The sequence below is a fragment of the Leptodactylus fuscus genome, chromosome 3 (assembly GCF_031893055.1).
Source record: "Leptodactylus fuscus isolate aLepFus1 chromosome 3, aLepFus1.hap2, whole genome shotgun sequence".
Taxonomy (NCBI): Eukaryota; Metazoa; Chordata; class Amphibia; order Anura; family Leptodactylidae; genus Leptodactylus; species Leptodactylus fuscus.
Genome location: NC_134267.1, coordinates 134151058 through 134177924, shown reverse-complemented (window position 1 = coordinate 134177924; position 26867 = coordinate 134151058). Strand labels below are relative to the sequence as shown.

Below are 26867 nucleotides of genomic sequence, written 5' to 3'. Positions count from 1 at the left end.
CAGGCCTTTACAGCCGCAGCCTTCAGGTCTTGCTTGTTTGTGGGTCTTTCCGCCTTAAGTCTGGATTTGAGCCAGTGAAATGCATGCTCAATTGGGTTAAGATCTGGTCATTGACTTGGCCATTGCAGAATGTTCCACTTTTTTGCACTCATGAACTCCTGGGTAGCTTTGGCTGTATGCTTGGGGTCATTGTCCATCTGTACTATGAAGCGCCGTCCAATCAACTTGGCAGCATTTGGCTGAATCTGGGCTGAAAGTATATCCCGGTACACTTCAGAATTCATCCGGCTACTCTTGTCTGCTGTTATGTCATCAATAAACACAAGTGACCCAGTGCCATTGAAAGCCATGCATGCCCATGCCATCACGTTGCCTCCACCATGTTTTACAGAGGATGTGGTGTGCCTTGCATCATGTGCCGTTCCCTTTCTTCTCCAAACTTTTTTCTTCCCATCATTCTGGTACAAGTTGATCTTTGTCTCATCTGTCCATAGAATACTTTTCCAGAACTGAGCTGGCTTCTTGAGGTGTTTTTCAGCAAATTTAACTCTGGCCTGTCTATTTTTGGAATTGATGAATGGTTTGCATCTAGATGTGAACCCTTTGTATTTACTTTCATGGAGTCTTCTCTTTACTGTTGACTTAGAGACAGATACACCTACTTCACTGAGAGTGTTCTGGACTTCAGTTGATGTTGTGAATGGATTCTTCTTGACCAAAGAAAGTATGCGGCGATCATCCACCACTGTTATTATCTGTGGACGCCCAGGCCTTTTTGAGTTCCCAAGCTCACCAGTCAATTCCTTTTTTCTTAGAATGTACCCGACTGTTGATTTTGCTACTCCAAGCATGTCTGCTATCTCTCTGATGGATTTTTTCTTTTTTTTCAGCCTCAGGATGTTCTGCTTCACCTCAATTGAGAGTTCCTTTGACCGCATGTTGTCTGGTCACAGCAACAGCTTCCAAATGCAAAACCACACACCTGGAATCAACCCCAGACCTTTTAACTACTTCACTGATTACAGGTTTACGAGGGAGACGCCTTCAGAGTTAATTGCAGCCCTTAGAGTCCATTGTCCAATTACTTTTGGTCCCTTGAAAAAGAGGAGGCTATGCATTACAGAGCTATAATTCCTAAACCCTTTCTCCGATTTGGATGTGGAAACTCTCATATTGCAGCTGGGAGTGTGCACTTTCAGCCCATATTATATATATATATATATAATTGTATTTCTGAACATGTTTTAGTAAACAGCTAAAATAACAAAACTTGTGTCACTGTCCAAATATTTCTGGCCCTAACTGTATAGGTTACATTATATGCTTTATTCATCTGCTTTTGTAAACTAAAAGTTTTAACTCCTATGTGGTTTATGTGTTTACATAATTATAAAAATTAGAAAAATTATCCTTGGATATATTTTCCTAAGATGATGAGGATCTCTCACCAGATTTCACTACCAACTGCATAAATTATTAAATAGATTATTTAGACATGATACAGCTATATGATCCTCTTTGAGCATTTTCCTGCCTAATAATAACATAAGCATTTTATGACTAAAGCTGTAGTGAAAACTCATGAGTCCAGTGAGTTCACAAGCTAAATACAATCTCCCCACCAATAACTGATAAATTACTCTCAGTGTACCTCCACCCCTGTTACTTCCTGATCAGTACGAGCTGCAGTTTTCTGCAGTTAGAAGCTGTAATTCCAAACTATAACTGCTGCTGGAAGATTCTTTCTTACTGCAAAACCAGGAAGATGGTAGCCTGTACCGCATAGTGTAAGATTTCAGCACCAGTAGTGGGCAGGAGTGACTCTGAAAGCACACTGTCAGATAGGCTAGGTGGATAGATTGAGTATAGCTCATTAATCTAATATTGATGACCTATGCTGTATACAGTTTATTAGTAATGTTCAAATCCTTTTTTTATCAGTTTGTTTCTGGAATGTGGGAGGAGACCAGAGGACTCAAAGTAAACCCACACAATCATATAAACTATAATAATAATAATAATAATAATAATAATAATAATAATAATAATAATAATAATAATAATAATAATAATAATCCATAAGCCAATATCCTGGCCTTTTAATGTATTATTATTATTATTATTATTATTATTATTATTTATTATTATTATTTGTTTTTATTTATTCAGGAAAAACTTGGAAGTGTGGTTTAAAGGTGACTTTAATGAGGGGGCATGTTACTAGCTTCTTTTTTTGAGATTTTAACAAATATAAATGAAGCTGTTGGCTTCATTTAAACCAAAAAATATGAAAAGACAATTTTAAACTAATTTTTTTTTTTTTTTTTAAACCATAAAAAGTTTTTGTTAACATCTCTTTTTATTTGGCAAGCTAGTGTAATAGTTTCCCGTCCCTTCACTCAATAGTTCATTTACTCTGGTGTATAGCAGTCTGTAGTCTGCTAAGTGTCTGCTGACTTAACATTCTGCTGGATAGAGAGAAACATTGGTCATGACTTTTCCCTTAGACTCCTAATATGTCACTATTTTATTAATATGCCCAGCATCATATAAAATTACTACAAGCATCCTTTTCACCTATGATGATTTGTACATGGAGCCTATGCTGCTAATTTTGCTAACTTGTGAACAGACTTTAAAGTCAGTGAAGCTTAATAACTGGATCTTTCCTTTAATGAAGCAAGATCCTTATATTTTAACACTCATTCAGAAAACCAATTAACTCTAGCTCTATTGAACAATTTGAACAGGAAATAAATCAAGTGTTAAAATATTGGTGAAGAGCCAGGCTTTCTGTAATTAGGTTACTGATGTAGCCAAAGCTGCCTCCGACATGCTCATGTAGAGTGGCAGCTTCGGCTGTCTAAAGCAATTAGAATTTATTTCTCTGGCTACATTGGTGAAAGCTGAACAGTGAAAACACAATACAATTACCTTACAATTTTTCTGGCCTTTTACTGTGACATATTTAAGATACATTCTAAATCTTGGCTCTTAAACGTCACACTACATTGCACTGGCAGTATCAGTTGCTTAGTTAAGAAGATTTTAAAATTGGTGCGTTCTGTCTGAATTACGGGGAATTACAGTGTTGTAATACAGCAGTCTAGAGACAATTAAAGGAGTATTCCGGTAATAAGTTATTACCTACTGACAATGCAGAATAACTACAATCTAAGTTATGGTCCAACCATTCAGGTTCCTACTGATCATGAGAACAGGGGTCCTGATTCTGAATTGGAATGGAGCTGTGCTCGCACATGGTATAGGTCTGTGGATCTGCTAGAGAATTGTGCTTGCTTTCTCCTCAGAAGTTCTCTATAGATTAAAGGGATTTCCCAACTTGCCTTTCACCAACTAGCAGACTGTATGCTCTGTTCACTTCCTGATTTTCTCGGTAAATTGGTGGGCGGGGTTTCACTTGCAGTCTCCCAGACAAAGTCAGCTCTGCTAGCTCTCTTCATAGCAGTACATGTTTGCAGTCAGTAATGAGGGATGGTTGTAAATAAATTAGCACAGTATCACTGGAAGATGCACAATATAAAGCTGATGTAGCAGAGCTGGATTTGATTGGTGATGAGAATCCCAAACTTACATGCTACAGGACCAAGAGTCAGCTTGCAATATACTCAGTTTTAGATCTGTGTTTACATACAGAGGTAACAAACTCCCTGTCTCAGCCCTCATCAGCAAAATTCAATTAACCAACCTGATAAACAGCTCAGAAATACAAGCTCGCTCAGAGCACTCAGCTCCCCCTCCCCTCCTGAGAGCAGTGAGCTTCATCAGTTGTCCTGGGCGTAGAGATAAGATCATCCCCAGGTCTATGGTTATGGAAACACAGTGTAAACAATGAAGTGAATAATCTCAGATAATAGCCAAACAAAGCAGTTTTGCTGAAGCAATGTATTTAGGAAAAGTCTTGAATCCACATAAACTAGCAGTATAGATAGGATCCTTGAGATGGGACAGCCCCTTTTAATAGATTGGCAGAGTGTATGAACAACCATCACTCAAGTTCCCTTTTCTCGTGAAAGGTGGAGTGCCCAGTGGTTTAATACTAGGCAGAAGTTTAGGCATAACTTATTATAACTAGAATATCCTTTGTTGCAACACCTCTTTTACATTTTAAGATATAATAATATGAACTACATGTACATTACAGTGATATAGCCTGATATAAAAATATGGGTCATTAAATCATTTATCTTTTATTATATATTATTTAATAAATATATAATATTTATTAAAATATTATTTTAGCTTATTGCAAACTATTTTTCTTAAAAGTGTACTTCAGGATTGGATCTTATTTGCCTTAATGACACTATATAAACTGTAGAAGTCCATATGTTCTTGTTAAAACGATTTTCTCATCTCAGGGTTTCAACTAGAATCGGTGAACTCACCCCAACTCACATTCTGCAGATTTATTGTAGAAGTTACTGAGTCTGAAAATCAATTCCATCTATCTGAATCTGATGGTTTTCATTGTATGGATGAGTATCTTCACATTGCGTATAAAGGACTCTTTAAATATTTAGTTCATTACACCTTCTGCACGTCTCTTTCCTAAACATGCTTCATCTGCTGTACAGCTGTAAAGCAAGGAATGTTCCAGCTTTGACTGTTAATAGTATCCTATTAATGCTATGGTATATTGTCCCAGCATAGTTCAGAGTCCCAGTAAGAATTTTATTTTCTAGACAACTAACTAGCATGTCACTCAAAACTATTAATATTTATTTATATTATATTTATAGGTTACATACACCGTATATACTCGAGTATAAGCCAACCCAAATATAAGTCGAGACTAGAGATGAGCGAACAGTAAAATGTTCGAGGTTCGATATTCGTTTCGAGTAGCCCCTCAATATTCGACTACTCGAATCGAATATCGAACACTATTATAGTCTATGGGGGGAAAATGCTCGTTTCAGAGGTAGGCAACATTCGATCAAATTATACTTACCAAGTTCACGAGTGAGGGTCGGGCTGGATCCTCCAAGAAGTCTTCTCCTTGCAGCGTCCCCGCGGCATCTTCCGGCTCTTCATTCACTCTGCCAGTCATCGGGCCTGGGCAGAGCCGACTGCGCATGCCCACACTACAAGCGGACATGCGCAGCCAGCTCTGCCCAGGCCCAATGCCTGGCAGAGTGAATGAAGAGCCGGAAGATGCCGCGGGGAAGCTGCACGGAGAAGACTTCTAAAGGTAGGAGAAGAACCAGCGTTGATTGGCCGACTGTATAGCATTCGGCCAATCAATGCTGGTTCTGCATCAACCTTTTACAGTCGAATAGCGAGTGGTACTCGATAGAGTACGAGTATTTCGAATACCGTAGTATTCGATCGAATACCTACTCAATCGAGTACTAATCGCTCATCTCTAGTCGAGACCCCTAATTTTACCACAAAAAACTGTGAAAACTTATTGACTCGAGTATAAGCCAAGGGGGGGAAATCCACCATTGTAGATAAAAAGTCTGGTCATGTGCATTGCAGCTTAGTAACTCCATGGGGATCATAGTAATAGCAGTTAACCCCATCAGGTCCCTCACCTTAACCCCCTGTGTGCCTCACATAAGAGTTACTGATATGTGGGACATATGGAGGTAATAATTAGGTATCTTCATAATTAAGGTCCTTCATTAGTACCCCCATGTGTCTCACATATTAGTAACCCTTATATGGGGCACACAGGGGTTAATATGAGGGACATGATGGGGTTAACTGTTATTAATGTGAGGCACATGGAGTTACTGAAACTAAATTAATAACCCCAAATGCCTGACATTAATAGGCAGAGTAACTAAAGGAAGGTACCTGTGTGTGTCACTTTACTGTAGCTTCCTCTCCTCCATACAACAGACATCTTCCATAAGACACAATGAATCCTGGCCACTCATCTGCAGGGTGGATGCTAAATCCTTGTGTGCTAAAGGACCTCTGATGACGTCATGACCATGTGATCGGACTCTGATGTGGGAGGTGCTACTAGTGTTTAGACTCAACCTTATCTGCAGATGTTACATACCAGTGGCTACAGGACCTTTGATGACATCACAATCACGTGACCTCATGAAAAGCCAATCACAGAGCAGTAGCACGACCTCCCCCTTCCAGGTCCTCCCAGTTTTCTGTGCTCCGTGGACCCTGTCTCGTGTATAAGCCGAGGAGAGCTTTTTCAACATGTAAAATGTGTTTAAAAAGTCAGCTTATACTAGAGTATATACGGTAATTTTTCTAAATATATACTGTACTATATATAGGTTACATTATATGCTTTATTCATCTGCTTTTGTAAACTAAAAGTTTTAACTCCTATGTGGTTTATTTGTTTACATAATTATGAAAATTATAAAAATTATCCTTGGATATATTTTCCTAAGTTGATGAGGATCTCACCAGATTTCACTACCAACTGCATAAATTATTAAATATATTATTTAGACATGATACAGCTATATGATCCTCTTTGAGCATTTTCCTGCCTAATAATAACATAAGCATTTTATGACTAAAGCTGTAGAGTGAAAACTCATGAGTCCAGTGAGTTCTCAAGCTAAATACAATCTCGCCACCAATAACTGATAAGTTACTCTCAGTGTACCTCCACCCCTGTTACTTGCTGATCAGTACGAGCTGCAGTTTTCTGCAGTTAGAAGCTGTAATTCCAAACTATAACTGCTGCTGGAAGATTCTTTCTTACTGCAAAACCAGGAAGAAGGTAGCCTGTACCGCATAGTGTAAGATTTTAGCACCAGTAGTGGGCAGGAGTGACTCTGAAAGCACACTGTCAGATAGGCTAAGTGGGTAGATTGAGTATAGCTCATTAATACAATAGACGTGTAAACCTTCTTAATCTCAGTTATATAAATAATAATTTTAAAACCTTACAGGGATTGCCCAGGATCTAAACATTTTTGATACTGATTGTTCATTATCAGATCAGTCGGTGACCATCAACTGAATCGATCAGTTGATGGAACTACCATAAGCCATTGATGAAGTATACGGCTGGAAGCAGCCCCGCTCATATTCATACGAATGGGGGCGGGGCTACAGTTTCACATGCCACAGCTAAGTTATACAGACCAAAAGTATAGTGGTGGAACCTGGAACTGCATGGCTGCTTCTGGCAATATATGTAGTATCAATACGAATCTGATATTGATGACCTATCCTGTATACAGTTTATCAGTAATGTTCAGATCCTTTTTTTGTTTCTGATTTTTTACCTTTTTACTTTCCAGAAGCCATAAGTTTTTATTTGTTCGTTCACCGAGATGTACAAGGACTTTTTTTTGCAGAACAAATTGTACTTTATAGTGGCATCATTTAATATTCCACATATTGTACTGAGAAACGGCAATAAAAATTCAGAATGGGGTTCATTTGTGGCAAAGATGATACCTTGCCTATTTGTATGTTGCACTACCGAACTTAAAGCAAAAAGTGAAAGTAACCATTCAGATGTCATGGTCTCATCTGACCACTGCATCTAAATGGTTCAAAGCCTGAGATCAGATATCTCTACTCAGAGGTTCTGCGCAGGGTCCCGGCCATGGCATCAGCTCAACTTCTGAGTGGGTGCCATATTTAAAACCCTGACATCTTACATAAAGTTTTGGTGAATATATTTAAGCGGTCAATATAAGGTATTAAAACTTTTAAAAAGTATTATATTGCCATTCTGGCATGGATCTTCATATATGCGGGTGGAAAACAGCAGTGGAAAATGAACATACCCATAGAGTTTTGCCTGACTTTATAGAAGTCAAGAAATTTGCAGATATCTGTGTACTGTAATCTAAACTAATCTAAAGTGAGTAGAGAGCAATATGGAGCAATATCAGTCAGCAGCTAAACAGCAAATACAATTCTGATTGATTTGAAGTAGTTACCAAACCTCAACATGAAATTCATTTTTATATTTTAGGGGTTTTCTGGCCCCCATTGGTTTTTCATGCCAGTAATCTATTTGCAGTATAGGATAACGGTATCTGATTACTTGGGGTTTAGACACCAGGATCCTTCACTAATCAGCTAATCTGGCTGCCTGCGGGTTATGGAAGCTTCAGAGTAGGACAGAGTCGGAAGCAGCACTGCTAATATTCATATAATAGGAGTAGAGCTGCAGCCCCGTCCATTCCATAGTGGCCCAGTCTAGTGCAGTAACTTCTGGTGCCTGGAGGAAGCCAGATCAGCTGATAGATACAGGGTCAGGTTGTCGAGTTCCTATTCGTTAAATACTCATAACCTATCCCGAAAGGCCAGAAAAGCTCTTCAATGTATAACAGAATTTTCATAAATTCAATTCACCTTTGCGATATACTTTTATCACTTACTTGCCTCTTTCTGTCACTGATCAAATCTGTACAATAGAACTCTATGAAGAAGGAAGAGAGAGGAAGAGTAGAGTGCTTCAAAAAGACTTAGGCACTTTTCTTAAATCAAGTATACTCAAAAGTTTGTTTCATTCATCTGCACTATTGATTTAAAAAAAAATAAATACAATTTTACATATGCTTAAAGTTCCAAAGAAAGAAGAAATTTGGAACCATGTCTGGGCCTTACTTGGAATGTGGAAAAGTTCTAAGCCCCATATGTTTTACAGTATATTATATAATATAGCCCACCCTTTACTTCTTAGGCCAGGTTCACACGGAGTTACGTCCCGCGAGATTTGGCACGTGTACGCCGCGTGACCCTTTTGCGTGCCGTACACGCTCCCATTCATTTCAATGGGAGCGGGGATCGCATGCGCCGCGCTAGTTTGCGGCCGTGAATAAATGCACGGCCGCAAAATAGCGCGGCGCATACGATCCCCACTCCCATTGAACTCAATGGGAGCGTGTACGGCACGCAAAGGGTCCCGCGGCGTCTACGTGCCAAATCTCGCGGCACGTAACTCCGTGTGAACTCCCCCTTAGAGATTCCCAATTGAATAGAAGCATCTTTAAGACTGAACTGACAAATTTCTTTTAAAGTGGTCACAGAGGTATAGAGATTAAAGAGCTAAAATATGTACCTTGTTGCATAAACCTGTTTGACATGATAAAAAACAAGAAGCCAAATGTGGTTAGTATAATGCTGGTTAAGTATAATGCTGGAAGATATGGCTGGGCTCAACTAGTATAAAGCATTTGCTCCACTCTAATAAACAACAAAACAAGACACAAAAACTGTTAGTTCTGCCCTAAACAGTGACAAGATATGATTGTAAGGAATCTCCATCTATAGTATTATAGTCAAGATGCAGTTAAATGCAATTTATCCTCAGCAGTGAAGAATGGCCACATGATACCACATGTTGGCCAGTAGTTTAACATCAGATGCCATCCAACACTAGCATTAGGCTACCTGGTAGTAACTATAGGCACACAATCTTTACAGGTGCCATATCCATTGGAAATGAACCACAAATAAAGTGTATAAATAAAAGGGAGTTAATATTCATAACTAGACCATTACTTTATACATGCAGCTACCCGAAAAATGGCATTGATCTTAGCAATATTCACAGACACAATTTAATAACACTCACTTGTGACTTCTAATGCATGAAACCCACAAGCTGGTCTATTGTGGGAATCAATATGATAAGCATACTACAATAAATCACTGAGGTTGTTTATGAGGTAAATCACCAAGCACTATAAGAAAGCCTAAAAATAATAACTGTTTGTTCTTTATGCTAGGAGAAAGTAGGACAAGATATCCATTGGGGATCTGTGTGTACATTGGAATACAGTATTCCCACTATCCTCCTAAAATCTGCATTCGTGCTTTATAAATTGAGAATGGTTAATGCATATCATATGCACTATATAATGTATATGCATCTTATCTACTATTGTTATAGTTTAATGTAAAGAGTAACTGACCTTTCATAAAGCTTTGAACATGATAAAGTGACTTGTTAAAAGCTTTCACCAGTGAGGGTCCAAGTGCTGAGACTCTTATTGATCACTGAATTAAAGTGACACAAGTGCTCAGCCATGCTCTGTGCCCCTTGGCTCTACTCAGAGAGCCCAATAGCTGAAGAGGGGCTCGTAGATTTTCATGAAATAAACATGGTTATGTGCTATAGTAACTGATTGTACAATGTGAAAATATTACATCATCTTCATGTCACCTCTGTAGCTGTAGTTATGTTTCTAAGTATATCTAAAATAATTTATACCATGTTTCCCCGAAAGTAAGGCATGCGGAGGGAGGGGGGGGGGTTCTGTTGATTTGCCTAATATAAGGCACCCCCCGAAAATAAGGCATGCTCGGCAGTTGTGGGCGGGGTTTGTTATGAAATTTCTCCTGAGCACAGAAATACCCCACATATTGGTGTAAACTGTTGTTTGTGCACACAGCAGGGCACCAAATGTTTTGGAGTGCTATGTGACTTTTGGAGCACAGATCTAGATGTCATGTTTGCAGAACTTCTTAAGTACCAGAAATGTGGAATCCCCTAACCCCCTAAATGTGACCCCATTGTGAATACTGCTCCCCTCAAAGAATTTATCGGGGGCTGTAGTGAACAATAGTATCCCAGGTGGGAATACACAGCGGATGGTGAAGAGTGAATATGTAAGCTGTGCGGAGTACATTGGTAACACCAAATTCCTTAATATTTCCCCGTTACCTCCTGTGATTGAGGGGGGGGGGGGGGGTGACATCTGGTGTCTTTTCTCTTGTAAGCTCTAAATCTGAGGTGTTTCCTAATATACACTTGCACAGCTTATTCATTTCCTTCCTTTTGCAACCAGTTGTGTTCTAATGATTTGGCGATTTTGGGGGTTTTGTCTTCATATTGCCCAAGATTTTTTTTATTTTTCTGGTGATGTGACCATATAAGGGCTTGTTGTTTGCGGGATGAGATGTTTTTTGTAATGACATAATTATTGGGTGCCTATAACCTATTGAATAAACTTTATTAACTTTTTACCCTTTTTTCACCATACAGCATAAGTAACAAATGACGTTTATTCTGCGGGTTGGTACGATTATGGCAATACCTCATTTATATAATTTTTTTATGTGTTACTATTTCTGCAGAACAAAAACACATTTGGGGACTTAAATCAATGTTTTTTGCACCGTGGCATCTACTATCACCGTGACATCCACTATCAGATCTCAGCTCCAGCCGCAGGTATTACATGCTGGTGTCAGCTGTTGCTCACAGCTGACACCAGCTCTCGAGATCACCCGCTCAGCTTCTGAGCAAGTGGCAATAAAAGGACGTGACTGTACGTCATGGTGCACTATTTAAGGTCTCTCCACAACGTACAATTACATTGTAGTGCGCCTAGGGGTTAAATTCAGCACTGTTTATCTGATTTATTTTCAGGTCAATGACCTCTGAATCACATTTAATTTGCAAACTCACTAGCCCCTTCCAGCTGTGAGTAGTTAAGGTAGAAAACGAAACATCATAGCAGCATGTGTCTTTGGGAGTGATTTAATACCTGTGAGTTAACTGCAGGGGAGAAGTGATGGGTACACAGAAAGTGAAAAAAGGGAGATGAATCAAGGGAAATGTAGTTTGTCCACAGATTCACTGCATGTGAATTACAGTGATACAAAGAGCAGCAAGTGAAAAAAAATCCAAGCAAAGGGCACACATGAGAACCGTGATGCTTTACCACTGCAGTGTTTCCCACAGCTCTTTTTTGCTGCAGCCTGCTATGTGGGTTTTAGCTTTAAAAGTATTACAAATATAAGTAATCATTTGGAAGAGTTTTAAAGATTTCCTATAACTATCTTAGCAGTGACAATTGTCTTAATCAGCTGTCAATCACTGTACAAACCGGAATGCAGGGACTTACTCTTACTATAATTAGAAATCCAGCTATGATTTTCTTATTGTAGCCAGGTAACCTTTTTATGTATGTAATGATCATGCCTGAAAATATGGCCACAATAAGGAAATCAAGTGTCAGATAATAGAAAGTTCCTACATTCATGGTTATATCTATTGTAAACTAGTGAAGACAAAAGCCTTTGATCCCTAAATTGGTTAGGAAAAATCTTCAAAGCTCTACAAAGGTTTAAATTATTTGTATCTGCAAATATTTAATTTTTAGTTGTCTACATATTTAAATATGGTGTGGAAAACTTTTTAATAATACACTAATACATATCGTATGATAATTCCTTTCTTCTATGTCTAAAGTTACATATTATTCAGTGTGATAAAGAAGGGATAACATGGCATGTTTGGATGGGGCAAATCATTTTTTCACAGAACAGTATTTGGATCAACTATGAGAGATCATGCATGATGAAATAATCTTTGTTTTAATGTATTAACTAGGGAATATTTCATTAGTATAACAAGTAATTTTTCTTATCTACATCCAAAAAATGCTGACTTATTGTAAATGAGAATTTTTTAAAAAACTGAGCTTTAATGTTATCGTTTAGGGAGCTTAGAATTCATGCGGTATCATTAAAGCAAACCATAATTTTTGACATTTCTCAATAATGGAACGTTTAGTGAACTAATTGTGACTATAATGTTAATTGAACTCTAGCGCGATCATGTGATTTACACAGCGGGATAATTAGCTGGTACTGTGCTCGGAATTAATGTCTGAAGAATATAAATTGATTAGACACATCAACCTTTTTCTGTCCTTTTGAATGAATTGCACAGGACAAAGCTTGCCTGGGGGTACAGCTTGCTCTGATTCATACAATAAATGTTTTCTCAACAAAGTTCCATAAAAGATACAAAATCCAGACAGAAAGCATCATTATGTTCTGTATTAGTACTGAGAGGTGTTTCTCAATAATGTCAGCGTACTGGTAGAGAGATGGAAGTTTATTGGCCCCATAGGTACTCTTGCCCTCTAACTTTATTCTCTCTCAAGTCCTAATTCTCTCTGAACAGTCATCTCATAAAGCAGTAGAGTACTTATAAGGTGTGTAAGAAGTGCAGCTGAACAACTAGGCGAATACAATATCTTGTTTCAGAAGCAAATTTTGTTCGGATTAATCCAAGATAAAATACACAGAAACAGTTCCTCAAGGTAACAAGTGAAGAATAGAAGGGGTAAAATTTTTATCATTTATTTCACTTACTTATATGGAGCCGATATTTCGCAGCACTTTACAGACATTGTCAAATATAGGGTCGGATTTGAACCTAGAACTCTATTGCTGAAAGACTGCTTACGATTTTCACTTTGCCTTCTGCATTTTAAATTTTGCAGTGCAATCTTTAGGCATGAAGTTATAGAGCAGAAGCAACTAAACAAAAAATATATAGTTTTTTGGGGAAAACAACTATATTATAGTCTGACATTTTCCATTCATATGTCTCCTCTTTCTTTACTGTAAAGTAAAGAAGGCAATACAGAATTGTTAGGTTACTAACCAAGGTTCGCCTGGTACTTGGTCATTTCTTGGAATCAATTACAACACATAAAAAGAGCAACTCTCCCATAAAAATGAAATTTTATTAGTAAAGTCTAAAAACAAAATGATAAATGAAGAAAGAGCTTTTGGGAAGTGTACGTGATTATAGTTTAAGTAGTTAGGAACATAGGTTCCAAATATAGTAGTGGTAGAGAAATGATGGAATAAAAATGGTTCACAATCACATCCAGTGCACTCTAATAGAAGCACAGGTATACAAGGGAACTAGACTGGTGCACAATCACACCGAGTACACCCAGAGGCGTACCCTACAAATATGGATTTTATCATAGTTAGAACTGGTAGTTGAGAGTATATACTCAATTTACATTTCACATCGAGTTTCCAGCAATAAATTATCCTGGCCCCTTCATTCATTCTGCTGTGCTAACTATGGCATCAATTATCTGGCCCAATCATGACCAGAAGAGGCAGATCCAAGTGCTGTTAAGAGTGACCTCCTCAAGGTCTCTGGACCCCTCTCCTTACACTAACGTACAATCCCTACCTGCAGCCTGTTATTTTCCCTTCCCCTTCAACATGTTTCACCGTCTATTTATTGGCTCATCATGGAGCTGCAGAGACAACCTGGTGCATATCAGCAACAATCAGCGGTGACCACAGAGAGGGAGAGGGGAGAGAGATTTTTTATGGGACATGCTCCACTATCCCCTGGGTGTGTATCAGACATAATCTAATCCAAGAAGTGGGTAGCTGATACATCACACAGAACTACCCACAAATCTGTAGATCCACCTACAGTCAGTCAGGAAAGGGAACATACTGTATAATGGCCTTAGAGTTACCTCTGTATTTTAGATGTACATGATGTACAATTGGGATGTCCCTGTCATTAAGAGTGTCATTGAAGTGATCCTCTATTCTCTTCCTGAATTTGCCTTCTGTTTTGCCAACATATTCCAGGGGACAATCACAGAATGGCACATAGACCACCCCCTTGGATTTGCAATTGATGAAATTCTGAATGTCAAATTCTTCCCCTGTGAAGGAAACGATGTGTCACTTTTATCTGTTCACAAGCCAGGCACCTCCCACAACTGAAAGTCAAAGAGGCGGTCCTATCAGCCATGGACAGTCTACCCTCTATGAGTATTTATACAGAGATGGCTGTCAATCACTTACCTCTAGCAAAGAAGAAGATTTAAAGAGGTTTTAATAGTTTAATATAAAATCTGCTGAATATTTTCCAACCAACCTATACATCAATCTGCTCAGCTCCTCTATAATATACTACCTGCAGACTGTGCTGCAATCTCCTGGTGACAGGTTCTCTTTAAGGGATTTTTCATGGAAACAATATTTATCTTAGCCAGGTAAACAGCAACAGGAACACATCAAATTGATAATTCATATGGAAATTATGGCAGATGTATCACAGAAATTCCTGTGATGGTTCCTTCTATCTGAATGGGGCTTGCAGAAATCCATGTGTTTGCTACCACAACAACCCAATTCAGGTACTGGTACTGATTTTACCACATGTAAATATATGTTAAGAGAGTTCCAAGAAATTGGATATTGTCATTGTGTCTTCATGTGGAAAACAATTTATTAAAACAGTAACGCCAGGAGAACTGAAAGGTTTTAAAGTGGGTTTACCTTACAAATTATATGTAATATGTCTGTGTAGTATGTTTTGCATGGGGCAGTATCTGATCAGCGGTGATAATGTGTCAAAGCAAAGCAAAAGGTGCATAGCCAATTTGTTCAAGAAATCTCTGGTTACTAGAAATCTAAATATCAGACATTATATTGAGTTCTTTTTAATATCTGTTGAGGGAAAACCACTTTATGTTTGTAACTATGCACAGTAGTGCATAAAAGCATGGACAGTTTGGACAATGTACCAAGTGATCATAGTGATCTATGATGCAGCGAAACCAGTTATGTTGAGCCAAGATCAGTTTGGGAAATGCAGCTGTGAAAGGATATTGCCTACAATGACTGCCGTGGTACCCAAGGGTGGTTGTTTCATTTGGAGAGCCACATCTGTTATAGCAAAATAACACAGAAGCGGCTGAGTGAAACAACCAAAGACTTCTGAACAATGACTTGGCAATATGCTTGTCTTTGTGTTTAGTCTTTTATTTTTAGGGGGATTTTTTTTTTTTTTACTACACAGAACAAAAGTCTCCTATATACAGTATAGAACGAGATAAAAGGCGGCCCTTCCATCTACTAGCCGTTGTATACAACTGAATTTCATTACAGTGCTACTTGAAAACCATTGAATAGCCATGTGTAGCTTACGCAGGAGGCTAACGGTTAATCACTGTGGGTTTAAGCAACCAGCACACTTTTATATAAGTAAGGGTTGTCCAGAAGGGACTAACTCTTTTAGTCTACAAATTTTTAAACTTGTCATAAAAAAGTATGGAATATTAAAGCAAACCTATTAAAGCAACTATTGCAAACTCTGTGGGCAGGTTGTTACAGAGCTGAAGGTGATGAATATACAGATATATACTGTAGTTTTATGGAAATAGATACGGTATAACTTAAACGGGTATTCCCATGTACATAATCATATCTATATTTGTAGATAATTAAAAGTTAAACATTTTTGCAAATATAAGTAATTAAAAATTCTGCAAAGTTCTAAAGATTTTCTCTAACCATCTTAGTGGTGACGGTCTGTTATCTTGATCAGTTGCCAATGGTTACAACCACTAATGCAGAAACTTTCTATGGTCTGGGACTTGTCATTAACCCAGCCATGATTTTCTTATTGTAGCAGGGTCATCAGACACGGACACTACATGTATGAGAAGATATCCCGGCTACAATAAGGAAATCATGGATGATTTTCTGACCTTAGAAAGTTCCTAAATTCATGGTCGTATCCACTGGCAAACGATCAAGACAACAGGACTGTGACCACAAAATATTTAGAGAAAATCTTTAAAACTCTGCAAAATGTTTAATTATATTTGCAAAATGTTTAACTTTTAATTATCTACAAATTTAAAAATAATTATGTACCCCTTTAAGATGTACTGATTGACATCCCTGCTTTTTCTATGTTTAGGGTTCCATGTATAAGTATGTATACAGAGATACCGGTAGCTGTCAACTGTTTAGTAGGATAACCTACTAGACTCTTAGTTTCAGAATTAGCAGAGATTTACCTGAATAAAATACAAATTTCACTGAATCTATGGGGACATTCACACAAATAAAGTTGGTGCTGATTCTCAAACGATAATTCGTGGCAGAATCACCACTAAAAAAAAAATCCTCCCATTGACTTCAATGGGTTCCGTTTTCCGCATAGAACCCATTGAAATCAATGGGAGGATTTTTGTCCTATTGATTTCAATGGGTTCCGCGTGGAAAACAGAACCCACTGAAGTTAATGGCAGGCTTTTTTTCAGCACTGATTCTGCCGCAAGTTATAGTGCCAGAATCCACGCCTACTTCCTCCGTGTGAATGCCCCCTAACACTACAAAACTATATAGTAATTTGCATAGCTTATTCTTCCTCATCATGCTTCATTCCTATGCATATTCAACTAGCTTAATAAAAAACTAGGAAAATAAAAAGAAAAGTTAATATAAAGGTCACGGGAAAAAGGAGCTTTTAGAGGGGAGAAAGACTCCACCAGATTAGGGCCTTTCTTCAGTTCTTCAGATGAATGGTTCAGCACATTTGAAGACTTGTACAGTCAACAGCTTATGTTTATTTCAGTCACAATTTGCAATTAAGAAAATGAAATTTAGAGAAATGTGATGAATGTTCAGCCAATACTAATGAGAATGAAATAATCAGAAATCTAATATACTTGGCATAATCTTCATTTGCATAGATTTTGCTAAATTTATACATCGCTCATTTTTTTAATTTTAGAACCCAATTCCTTTATTTGCATTTTAGAAGATCACCAAACTCCCATATAGGTTAAGGTCCCGCATACAGGTAATGTGCCACAGTCAAAAAGTGCTGCTGGACAAACTGCAGCAGAAACGCTTCACGGTTTTCCTTCAGTGCTTTTCACAGAAAGACCATAGGGTTTTCCTCTGTGGACTTTTTGCTTCAGTTATACCCATAGGGAAACCACTGGCATTTCCATAGGTATAATTAACATGCTGGAAATTGACATGTTGGTTTCGCAAACCCCAGCATTTCCACTGCATGTATTTTTGTGCAGTGCGTGGAAGGGATTGCATTTGCAGGAACTGTAAAACACCGCTGTTTGGCTGTGGTGGAATGTCACATGGGGCCCCAGCCTTAATGACAAAAAAGAATATACAGCAGCAGCATCGTAATGATTAAGTCTAAGGAATAAGAAGCTGCACAAATGTGTAGAACTTTATTGTTGCTCTTTCCATACAACCTTCGCTGCTAGTACAATCAACTTAATAATCATCGCAAGGAAACCTTGATTTGAAAAAAAATTCTGTTACAATTACAAAAGCAATTATTTTATATCATGTTTTATTTTGTTTTGAATGCTGGCAGGAACAATGGCAGTGATGCACATCAAGAAGGAACAGCAATTTTGGTTACTAGCCTACCCTAGCTATATGATGCTCAGCTAAAGCACTCACATGTTCACATAATAAAATCTTTCACACTTTACTGCTATTACAGAAATACAATTGCATTTTTCAAGTATCACCAGATGCTTGTCAGCTGAGCCTTAGCTCTTCATGTAAGTGCTGCTGGCATAATATCTAATCAGTTTTATTTAATCAATATGCCATCCAGCTGTTCTGATTCCACTAAATATAATTTGAGATTTAATCAAATAATGCTAGACGTATATGTTCATGTCTTATTCCTGCACTTCTCAATTGTTTAATTTCATAAATAGCTTTATACAGAAGCATTTATGTCATCTGCAATTCCAAAAGAGGAAATACATTTATTGTAAACATATATTTTTTACTCTTTTTGTAATATCTTCACTGATTCTGTTGGGCAACTTCAAGGCAACAAAATTGGTATGCATTAGAATTTATCGCTGGGCTGCTTACATTACAAGACAAGAACAATAAAGCTGCCTCAAAGTATTTCTATAGATAACCAAGGAAGAAAGACCATCTCCAAGTCTCTAGCAGTAGATTCAGTTAATTGGCACCAGAAACTTCAAGCTGTTGTTTTCTCAAAGTTCCCATATAGAATCAGTTGAGATACATAATTGCAGTCGTTTCATTAACCCCTTAATGACACAAGCTATTTTGGCCTTCAGGACGAGGCATATTTTTTGGGGGGATTTTCCATTCCTGTTTCTTGAAGGCTATAACTTTGTAATTTTTAGTGACATCTATATGAGCAAAGTTGTAATTTTTAATAGAACCATTGTTTGAGTACACTTAACGTATTACAGAACTTTTCTTTTTTGTGTCGGAGGGGAAAACAACAAAATATAAATTCATCACTTTTTGGTTTATTTTTTTTTCATTCTTTCCATAAGGTATAAATTCTATGCTAACTTTATTCTGTGGGTCAGTATTATTACAGTAAACCCTAATTTATTAAATTATTTTTCAGTTTTACTACCTTTGAACAATAAAAACACATTAAAAAAAATATTTAGTTTTTGCATTGCCATATTCTAAAGAGTCAAACATTTTTTAATTCTCAATTGAGTTATGTTGTCTTGTGCTAGCTTTTATGTATTTTGGTTACAACATTCACTCGATGAATGTGCTAACTTTTTAGCGCAGGTTATTTCGGATGCGGCGATATCAATTGTGTGTTGTTTTGTTTATTTTATTTTTAAAATAAAAAGTTTTGTGCTGTGTGGAAATATTTGATCTGCTATTTTTTTACTTTTTAAAAATATTTTAAACCATCTTTTACAGTTTTATTTAGTCCCACTAGGGGACTAGAAAATACAATCTCTTGATTGTTTACATAATATATTCATATTACTTCATTACACCACTGACATTTAGTCTATCAGACCAAGCTGATTCTAATAGTCTTCCATACATGACGGAACAGCAGGCCATAGCCAGGCCTCCAGTTGCCATGCAATTCCTCACCACCTCAAGATCGAGCTAAGGAGGGCTGAGTGGCTGGCAGTGGGAACCCCTTCCCCCTATTTAGCCACTTTGCATGCCATGGTTGCTATTAATATCTGCATGAAAGGGTTAAACTGCCAGGGATAAGAGTTATCCATCTCTAGCATTTGTGGCATGGACTCATTCCTGTGTGTCAGCTCGGCTCCTGCTGGTTATCATACAGGTGATAAACTTCTTTTAAGCTATTTGTAAAGTTGTAAAGCTTTATACCCACACCACATACTTTTACACTAGCTGCAATCTCAAGGAGTGTAGTTAATAATAATGTAAACCATTAAAAGTGTCAGTATTGCATTGTAAAGCTAATGACGTTTTTATCAATAAAACATTATATAACTTACATAATCATCATAGGTTTCAATGGCAGGTGGTGGTGCTCTAAAGCTGGGTGCTGTAGGAATTCCCCTTGCCCGTGCTACAGCAACGCCACGAGCTACAGGTGGTAGAGGCAATGCTCCTCGTGACACTGGAGAACTTCTGGGTACTGGTGTGCCACGTCCCGGAAGAGGATGTGAAATGGTTCCTCCTCGACTCCTAAAACACAAAAAAGATCTAACTTGATATTGCTGACTTCTATCTCCCGATTTCTGTTTCTTCACTTTTTTACTGGAAAAAATAATATATTACAAGGATCAAGGCTTAGAAACTATTTCATTTATCCTGGCACTTCTAAACTATTTAAACTGACTTGGTTGCTTTCTGTATTATATCTCATGCTTATGTTTTTCAAATATAAGGTAGGTAAGGTTAATTTTGTATTTTTACAAGTTAAACAGATGGACTTAAAGTGTTTGAGTTGAGTTATGTTGGGGGAGGATATTTTATCATAACTGCAAAAATGAAACAATATTATAAAAATGTTAAGTGTTCTAACTGCATCAGAAGATTTGGCCTGCACTAATCCAAAACCTTCTATATTGTTTATTAAAATAATTCTTCTAAAATAAAACATTCTACACTTAGGAAATAAAAAGAAATATGTTCGTGTTTATCATTTCATTAAAGAAAACTCTAGAAGAAATACTTATAATGCAGAATACCTCCATAATATTGCATGTCAGTTTTCGTTCCATGGTTTCTCACTAAACCTCTTTTTATTCTGAGGTGCAGGATGGACTCATACTGTAATTTTTTATGGAATTCTAAATGCTAATAATTTTTTAGTGTTAGAAAAACACATACAAAAGTTCAGTGAATGTCTACATAAAGTATAATAGAAAGCAGGAGCAAAAGTAATTAAAAACGCAAAACAAAATGGCACTTAGAGGACCCTATAAAAGCTTTGTAGACTACCAAAATTATTTCTTTCAGATAAATAGCACTAAAGCTTTCATCTTCCAGAAAAGGAAGAATAATAAAGCTTCACTATAACATAAAATGTGAAAAACATCCATGTGCCACTGTCCATCTTTCTGCTGTGAGAATGCTGTAAAGGATGTGTAGCTGTTAAAAAGCCATTACTCAGATGAGGATATAGAGAAAAAGGACCAATATTTGCAAACTGGTAAAATGTTATGCACTGATGAGTATAAATCTAAGTAACATAAGGCAAGGATTGTGATAGATAATGAAACAATTACATAATGCAAGAGTCTTTGAACCATGTCTATACCCATCAGTGAAGCTTGGCGGAGAATATGTTAAAGTTGGTATTTTGTTTTTGATTAAAGACATTATAAATGTTGATTAATAAAAATTACATTTATGACATAATGCAAATCTTAAAAGAATAAGGGCTCCTTCACATCTGCGCCCAGTCTCCGTTCTGCAGGTTTCCGTTTCCTGCACAAAACAGAGGCAGGAGACGGAAACCTACAGGAATTTTTCATACTCATTCATTTCAATGGGTTTGAAAGACGTCCAGCCGTGAGTGGCGGTGAGCGTTTTATGCTCTCCGCCGCAAAACCGTTTTTTTTTTAAACCGGACACAGTCGGACATGCAGTACTCTGTGTCCGATTAAAAAATAAAAAACGGTTTTGCGGCGGAGAGCATAAAACGTTCACCACCGCTCACGGGTGGACCCGATCTGACAGGTTTCCGTCTTCTGCATGCAGAAGACGGAAACCACAGAACGGACTGCCGAACGCTAGTGTGAACCTAGCATAAGTTTGAACTGAATTAATTCAAAAGCTGGAATGAAAGTAGTAAACTGTACTTTGGTGTAGATTAACCTAGGATGTAGAATCTAGGAGAGTCATTGTCTTGACAGTTAACCTACTTATCTTCTGTCTTTCTTACAGGATACACCTTAGGCTACGTTTACCAGAACTGCAGTATATCTGATTTGCGGTAACTGCACTGCAAGAACCAGCAGGCGAAGATGTATAGTCTGAGGTAAATGTGGAAGGTTACATTAGCAGCTGAAGCAGGTTGCAAAAAAGCCTATGTTTTTAAAGTCGCAAAGGGTCAGCATCAGACTTTAGCAGCCAAGATGTTAAACCTAGGGAGACCCTCATAACCATTGAAATAAAAGGGTCACAGGCAATAATATCCAGAAAAGGAAAAAACAAGGGACTATATACAATAACAAAGCAAAAATACACTAAGGTTGCCAATACTTAAAAATTTACGGTTGAAATACTTCACTAGAGACATCAGAAGAAACCATAACCAGCCAATAGAGTCAGAGCTAGAGCCAGGTGTGGCAAGTAACAATAGTAAGATAACACCTAAATAACTTGCTCTGAAGACCAAATTCGATAGTTCTTGTAATGGATGGTCATCATAAAGACTATACCCTAACATCGTGAACTATGCTTATTATTTCTAGGATTCTGAGAAGCATTCTGAACTTTAGAGGAGCATGATAAAATTGAAGCTACTGTATATTAAAAGCAAACAGCAGACCAACACAATACAAATCAAAATACAAGGAGTTTTTTTTTTTCACTTTTAACTGAAGCTTACACCTCCCACTGAGATCCATTGAAAAAGGGGATGTTGTGAATGAAGACTCTGAAAGCTATCTCAGGAAGCATTGATCATATTGATATTAAAACAAAGAACTGTCTGAAATGGAATTGTCTCTGTAATCTCGATTTTGGTGCATTTGGATTAGATGGGTTTTAGATCTGTGGAGATTATAGTGAAATACATAATGTGGTTGATTATACAGTCCTTTCCCTTGACATGGTCAAGGCTTTTGATTGGAATATAAGAAGACAGGTATGCATATGGCTTAAATGGAAAAATTAATTCACATAATTAAAAACAAAAACAAATTTATTGAGAGAGAAATTTTTTTGAAAACAATTAAAAAGCACAAAAGTACTTACAATAGAAAAAAATTCAGACTGCCTCCATGATACGTGGTTAGTCTTTCCCTCGCCCTCCAAAACATAATAGACATATAGTACCTCGATCATCACAAAATATTACATGTAGCTTAAGCCACCATAACAAACACAACCATGCATCACAAAATAACAAAATGGCATATCTTGAAACAATGTGTATACCATACATCATGGGAGAAGGGAGGGGAAGTGTATCGCCTCAGACTTCCTCAGGCGTATATACAATATGTTTATTATGATTTGAGGGAGGGCAAACTAACCACATATCAAGGTGGCAGTCTGAGGTTTTTGTATTGTAAGTACTTTGGTGCTAGTTAATTGTTTTAGTATGCAGAATAAATCTACTTTAACCACTTCTAGAGCGCCCATAGAGTATATACAGATCCAGAAGTGGTTGTCTCTTTTTGAACTGAGGTACCGGTATGCCCTTGAAGTTTTGAGGAGCTGCACGAAATAGTGCAACTGCAGAGACGGGAAGTCGGCTGTAACTACAGCTGGAGTTCACCCAGAGAAGGGAGGGAAGGTTTATTACTGTCCCTGCCTTGCAAATTACTGTATACACAGCGATCAATGAGCGCTGTGTACACAGCTATGGGAGTCGCCGTGTTGTGGCTGCAAGGATCTGATGCTGTTAGAGTTCCTGGGTGCTAGAAGACCCAGATCAGCTCTGTAGATATAGGCAGGAGGCTGTATTCCAGCTGTAACTGGGGCTAAGGTATCAGCCCCAGTTACAGGAGAAATCAGCCCCTCCCCACCAAAAAAATATTGGTCAGATGTCCCCAAAGGTTTATTAAGACCTTATGGGGACACAATATAAAATAAATAAAATGAATAGAAAAGTAAAAAACAAGCAAACAACTTCAAGTAAAATAAGTTTAAATAATAATTAAATAAATAACATGCTCTTATTACAGATTCTAGCCCCACCTCTGATGACACAATACAAAATAAAAGTTACTATCACAGAGAGGAAAAACTATTTTATAAAGCTTTTTAGTGGCACTTTGCTATTGAATACAAAGAAATGAAAAGTAAAAAACAGACACATTTTCTCTGCTCTTTTATTTATATTTTCCTGGATATAATTTATTTATTTATTTTTAAACATACAGAAATAAAAGCAATATAAAAAAAAATCGCAGAAATTGGTTGAATAACACAAATGATAAAAATGTTATAGTCTTCAAAACCGCACATACAAAAAACCTGTAAATGTGTCTGGTCCTGAAACAGAACTTGGCCCGGTACTGAAGTGGTTAAGGATGTGGCCAAATTTTAAATCCGACTGATGTCACTTTACGCGACAATAACTTTGAGAGTGATTTTTAGATTGCTTTTTTCATAGCACATTGTACTTCATGCTAGTGGTAAACATTGTTCAAGATTTTTGCAGTAATTTGTTAAGAAAAAAAAAGAAATTTGATGGAAATTTTCAAAATGTGAAATGTTTTGCCTTTCAGGCAGGTACTCATACCACCCAAACATGTTAATAAAAATTATCAACCATATCTCTGCTTTGTATTGGAATCATCTTTTAACTGTCCTTTAATTTATTTTAAGCATTAAAAGACTTACAAGTCTAACAGCAATTTTCCAGATTAAGGGTATGTTCAGATGGCAGAAACCTTCTCTGCCATGTGACTTTTCCACACGGCTAGCTGCAACTGGATGCCGTTGTAGTGCATCGGCAACTCGTCGCAGAATCCCACTCCTGATTAGGCCCGAATGCATGGGCCTAAGCAGGAGGGTGTCTCGAGCCGTGAACACCGAGGCTGACTCAGCCGCAGAATTCGCGGAAAGACAGAGCACATCGCTTCTTTTTCCCACTAGCTTAAAAAAATCGCTAGCGGGAAAAAAAAGTGAGGGACTCCCATTAAAATGAATGGGAGGCCTTTTTGCAGGTTAATTTTGAGGCAGATTCGCACAGTTTTCCTCTGCAGAATGTCTGCCCCTATTATACCTAAACAGGAACACCAGCATTTCTGTAGGTATAATTGACATGCTACAATTTTCAAAAACCAGACTTTTTCCGCTGCATATTTTTTTCTGCAATGTGGGGATGGGATTAGCCAGAAAAACACAGTGTTTTTTGGCGTGGCATTTTCACCATGGCAAAAATTCTGTGTCTTCACAACATGGGCCCCAGCCTAAAAGTTTTAGTGTGTGTCTCTGTTGACACAAAGTGAGCATAACATATTGGTCATTGAAATGGCATATTCAAGCAAAATCTGCCCCCCATAAGTCAAATAGCACTCTTTCCATTCTCAGCCCTGCCATGAACCCATACAGTTTACCACATATGGAGTACTGATGTGTTCATGAGACATTGTGTAATAAACTGTGGGGTGATTTTTCTCCTTTAACCACATGAAAATGAAAAATTTGGGGATAAAGTGACATTTTTGTAATTTTTAATTATCACATCCCAATGTTAGTAAAATCTGAGAAACAGCTGTGGGGTCAAAATGCTCACTATACCCCTTGACAAATGTGGGGCAATGCAATTAAGACAGTTTTAGGGGTTAAAAAAACCATTTCATAATATCATAGCTTTACATGAGATTTTGTAAGATGTATATGTGTTTGCTTGTATCTTTTGATGATCAGCTTGAAAAAGTTTATATCCTATATGTTCTATGGTTGTTCACATGTAATGTGGGATTTGTAAACGTATATTCACACTATAATAAAAAGATCAACACCAAAAAGAATCCCTTGACAGTATTTACCTAGTGTGTCAACTTTGTACTAGGGAGGCATATAAATTTTAGAGGAGGAAAATAGGGAAAAAAATTTTTGAAGCAAAAAATGGTAAAATATTTAATATATGGGAGTTGTAGTTTTGCAACAGCTGCAAGGCCACATTGACAGGTGACCCTGCAGCTGTACGGGAACGCATAGATTGTTTTGTTTTTTTTTTTGCGGGGCCAGATGTACTTTTTAGTTTACCATTTTGGGGAATATCTATTGCTTAGATCACCTTGTATTGAAAAAAAACCCGGCGGTTTATGATATATGATTTTCTACTGTTATATATATTCTAGGGAAAGAAGGTGATTTAGAACTTTTATTTCATATTTTTATTATATATTTTTAAAGCTTTTTTTTTTTTTTTTTTTTTTTTTACTATTTTATTCCCCCCCGGGGGCTTAAACCTGCGGTCACTTGATTGCAAGTCCCATAGATGGCAATACAACTGTATTGCCGTCTATGGGACATTCTGTATATTAGTATTACGGCTGGTCATAGACCCAGCCGCAATGCTAATATAACAGTGACAGGCCTGGGAGCCTCATTAGGCTCCCGGCTCTCACCTGAACAGGTCGGCTCCTGCGATATCGCCGCGCAGGAGCCGGCCTGTAACTTCAGAGGTACGGGGCCGGTGGGGACCGGCCCCGGGGGAGAAGGGGCCGCCGATACAGACTACAGACCGGCATCCGCTGTACTAGAGAGGCGGATGCCGGCGAGGGATAGACGCCATCACAGGTGCCGGGGCCTGAGACATCGCTGCGCTCCTCTGCCCTGCATGAAGCCAGCGGCGGGGGCACGGAGGAGCAGAATAGCATCACTCCTCCTGCTGCTGGCTTCATGCAGGGCAGAGGAGCGCAGCGATGTCTCAGGCCCCGGCACCTGCATCTATCCCTTGCCGGCATCCGTCTCTCTAGTACAGCGGATGCCAGGCGCCACATTCGGACTATAAGACGCACCCTTCTTTTTCCCCCAAATTTGGTGGAAAAAAAGTGCGTCTTGTAGTCTGAAAAATACGGTATCTAATTTATTACATGTTTAAAGGGAAGCAAAAATCCTGACTTCTGTGAGGCTGAGAGTCCTATATTTCCTGCCCACATAAACATCTGTGTATACACACTGGTACAAAGAAAGCTGTCTATATGCCTGAGTGGGCGGGGTAACCAGGACTCTCACTGTCTCTCCTAGGAGTCCTGCAAGCATTTACTTAGAAATATTGCTCCAAATCATATAAGCCTATACAGTATATCACACCACTTCTCTTTCTCTCTCTGTCATGATCTCCTCTAAGGTTTGAGTCAGAAATTATTTCACAGATTTACTTTAAAAACTTTTAAAATTGTGTATAA

The 26867-nt window shown here is 37.8% G+C and overlaps 1 protein-coding gene across 3 annotated transcripts in view; it reads right to left on the bottom strand.

Annotated features, from left to right (window-relative positions):
• KHDRBS2 (KH RNA binding domain containing, signal transduction associated 2) overlaps positions 1-26867 on the bottom strand; it is a 274351-nt gene that overhangs the window by 60700 nt on the left and 186784 nt on the right. For all 3 annotated transcript variants that reach the window (XR_012715334.1, XR_012715335.1, XM_075268390.1), the window contains one exon: positions 19815-20007. Coding sequence is in view for 1 of the 3 variants with exons in the window: in XM_075268390.1 (XP_075124491.1) it covers positions 19815-20007 (193 nt within the window). In the remaining 2 variants the exon portion in view is untranslated. The remainder of the gene's footprint in view (positions 1-19814; positions 20008-26867) is intronic.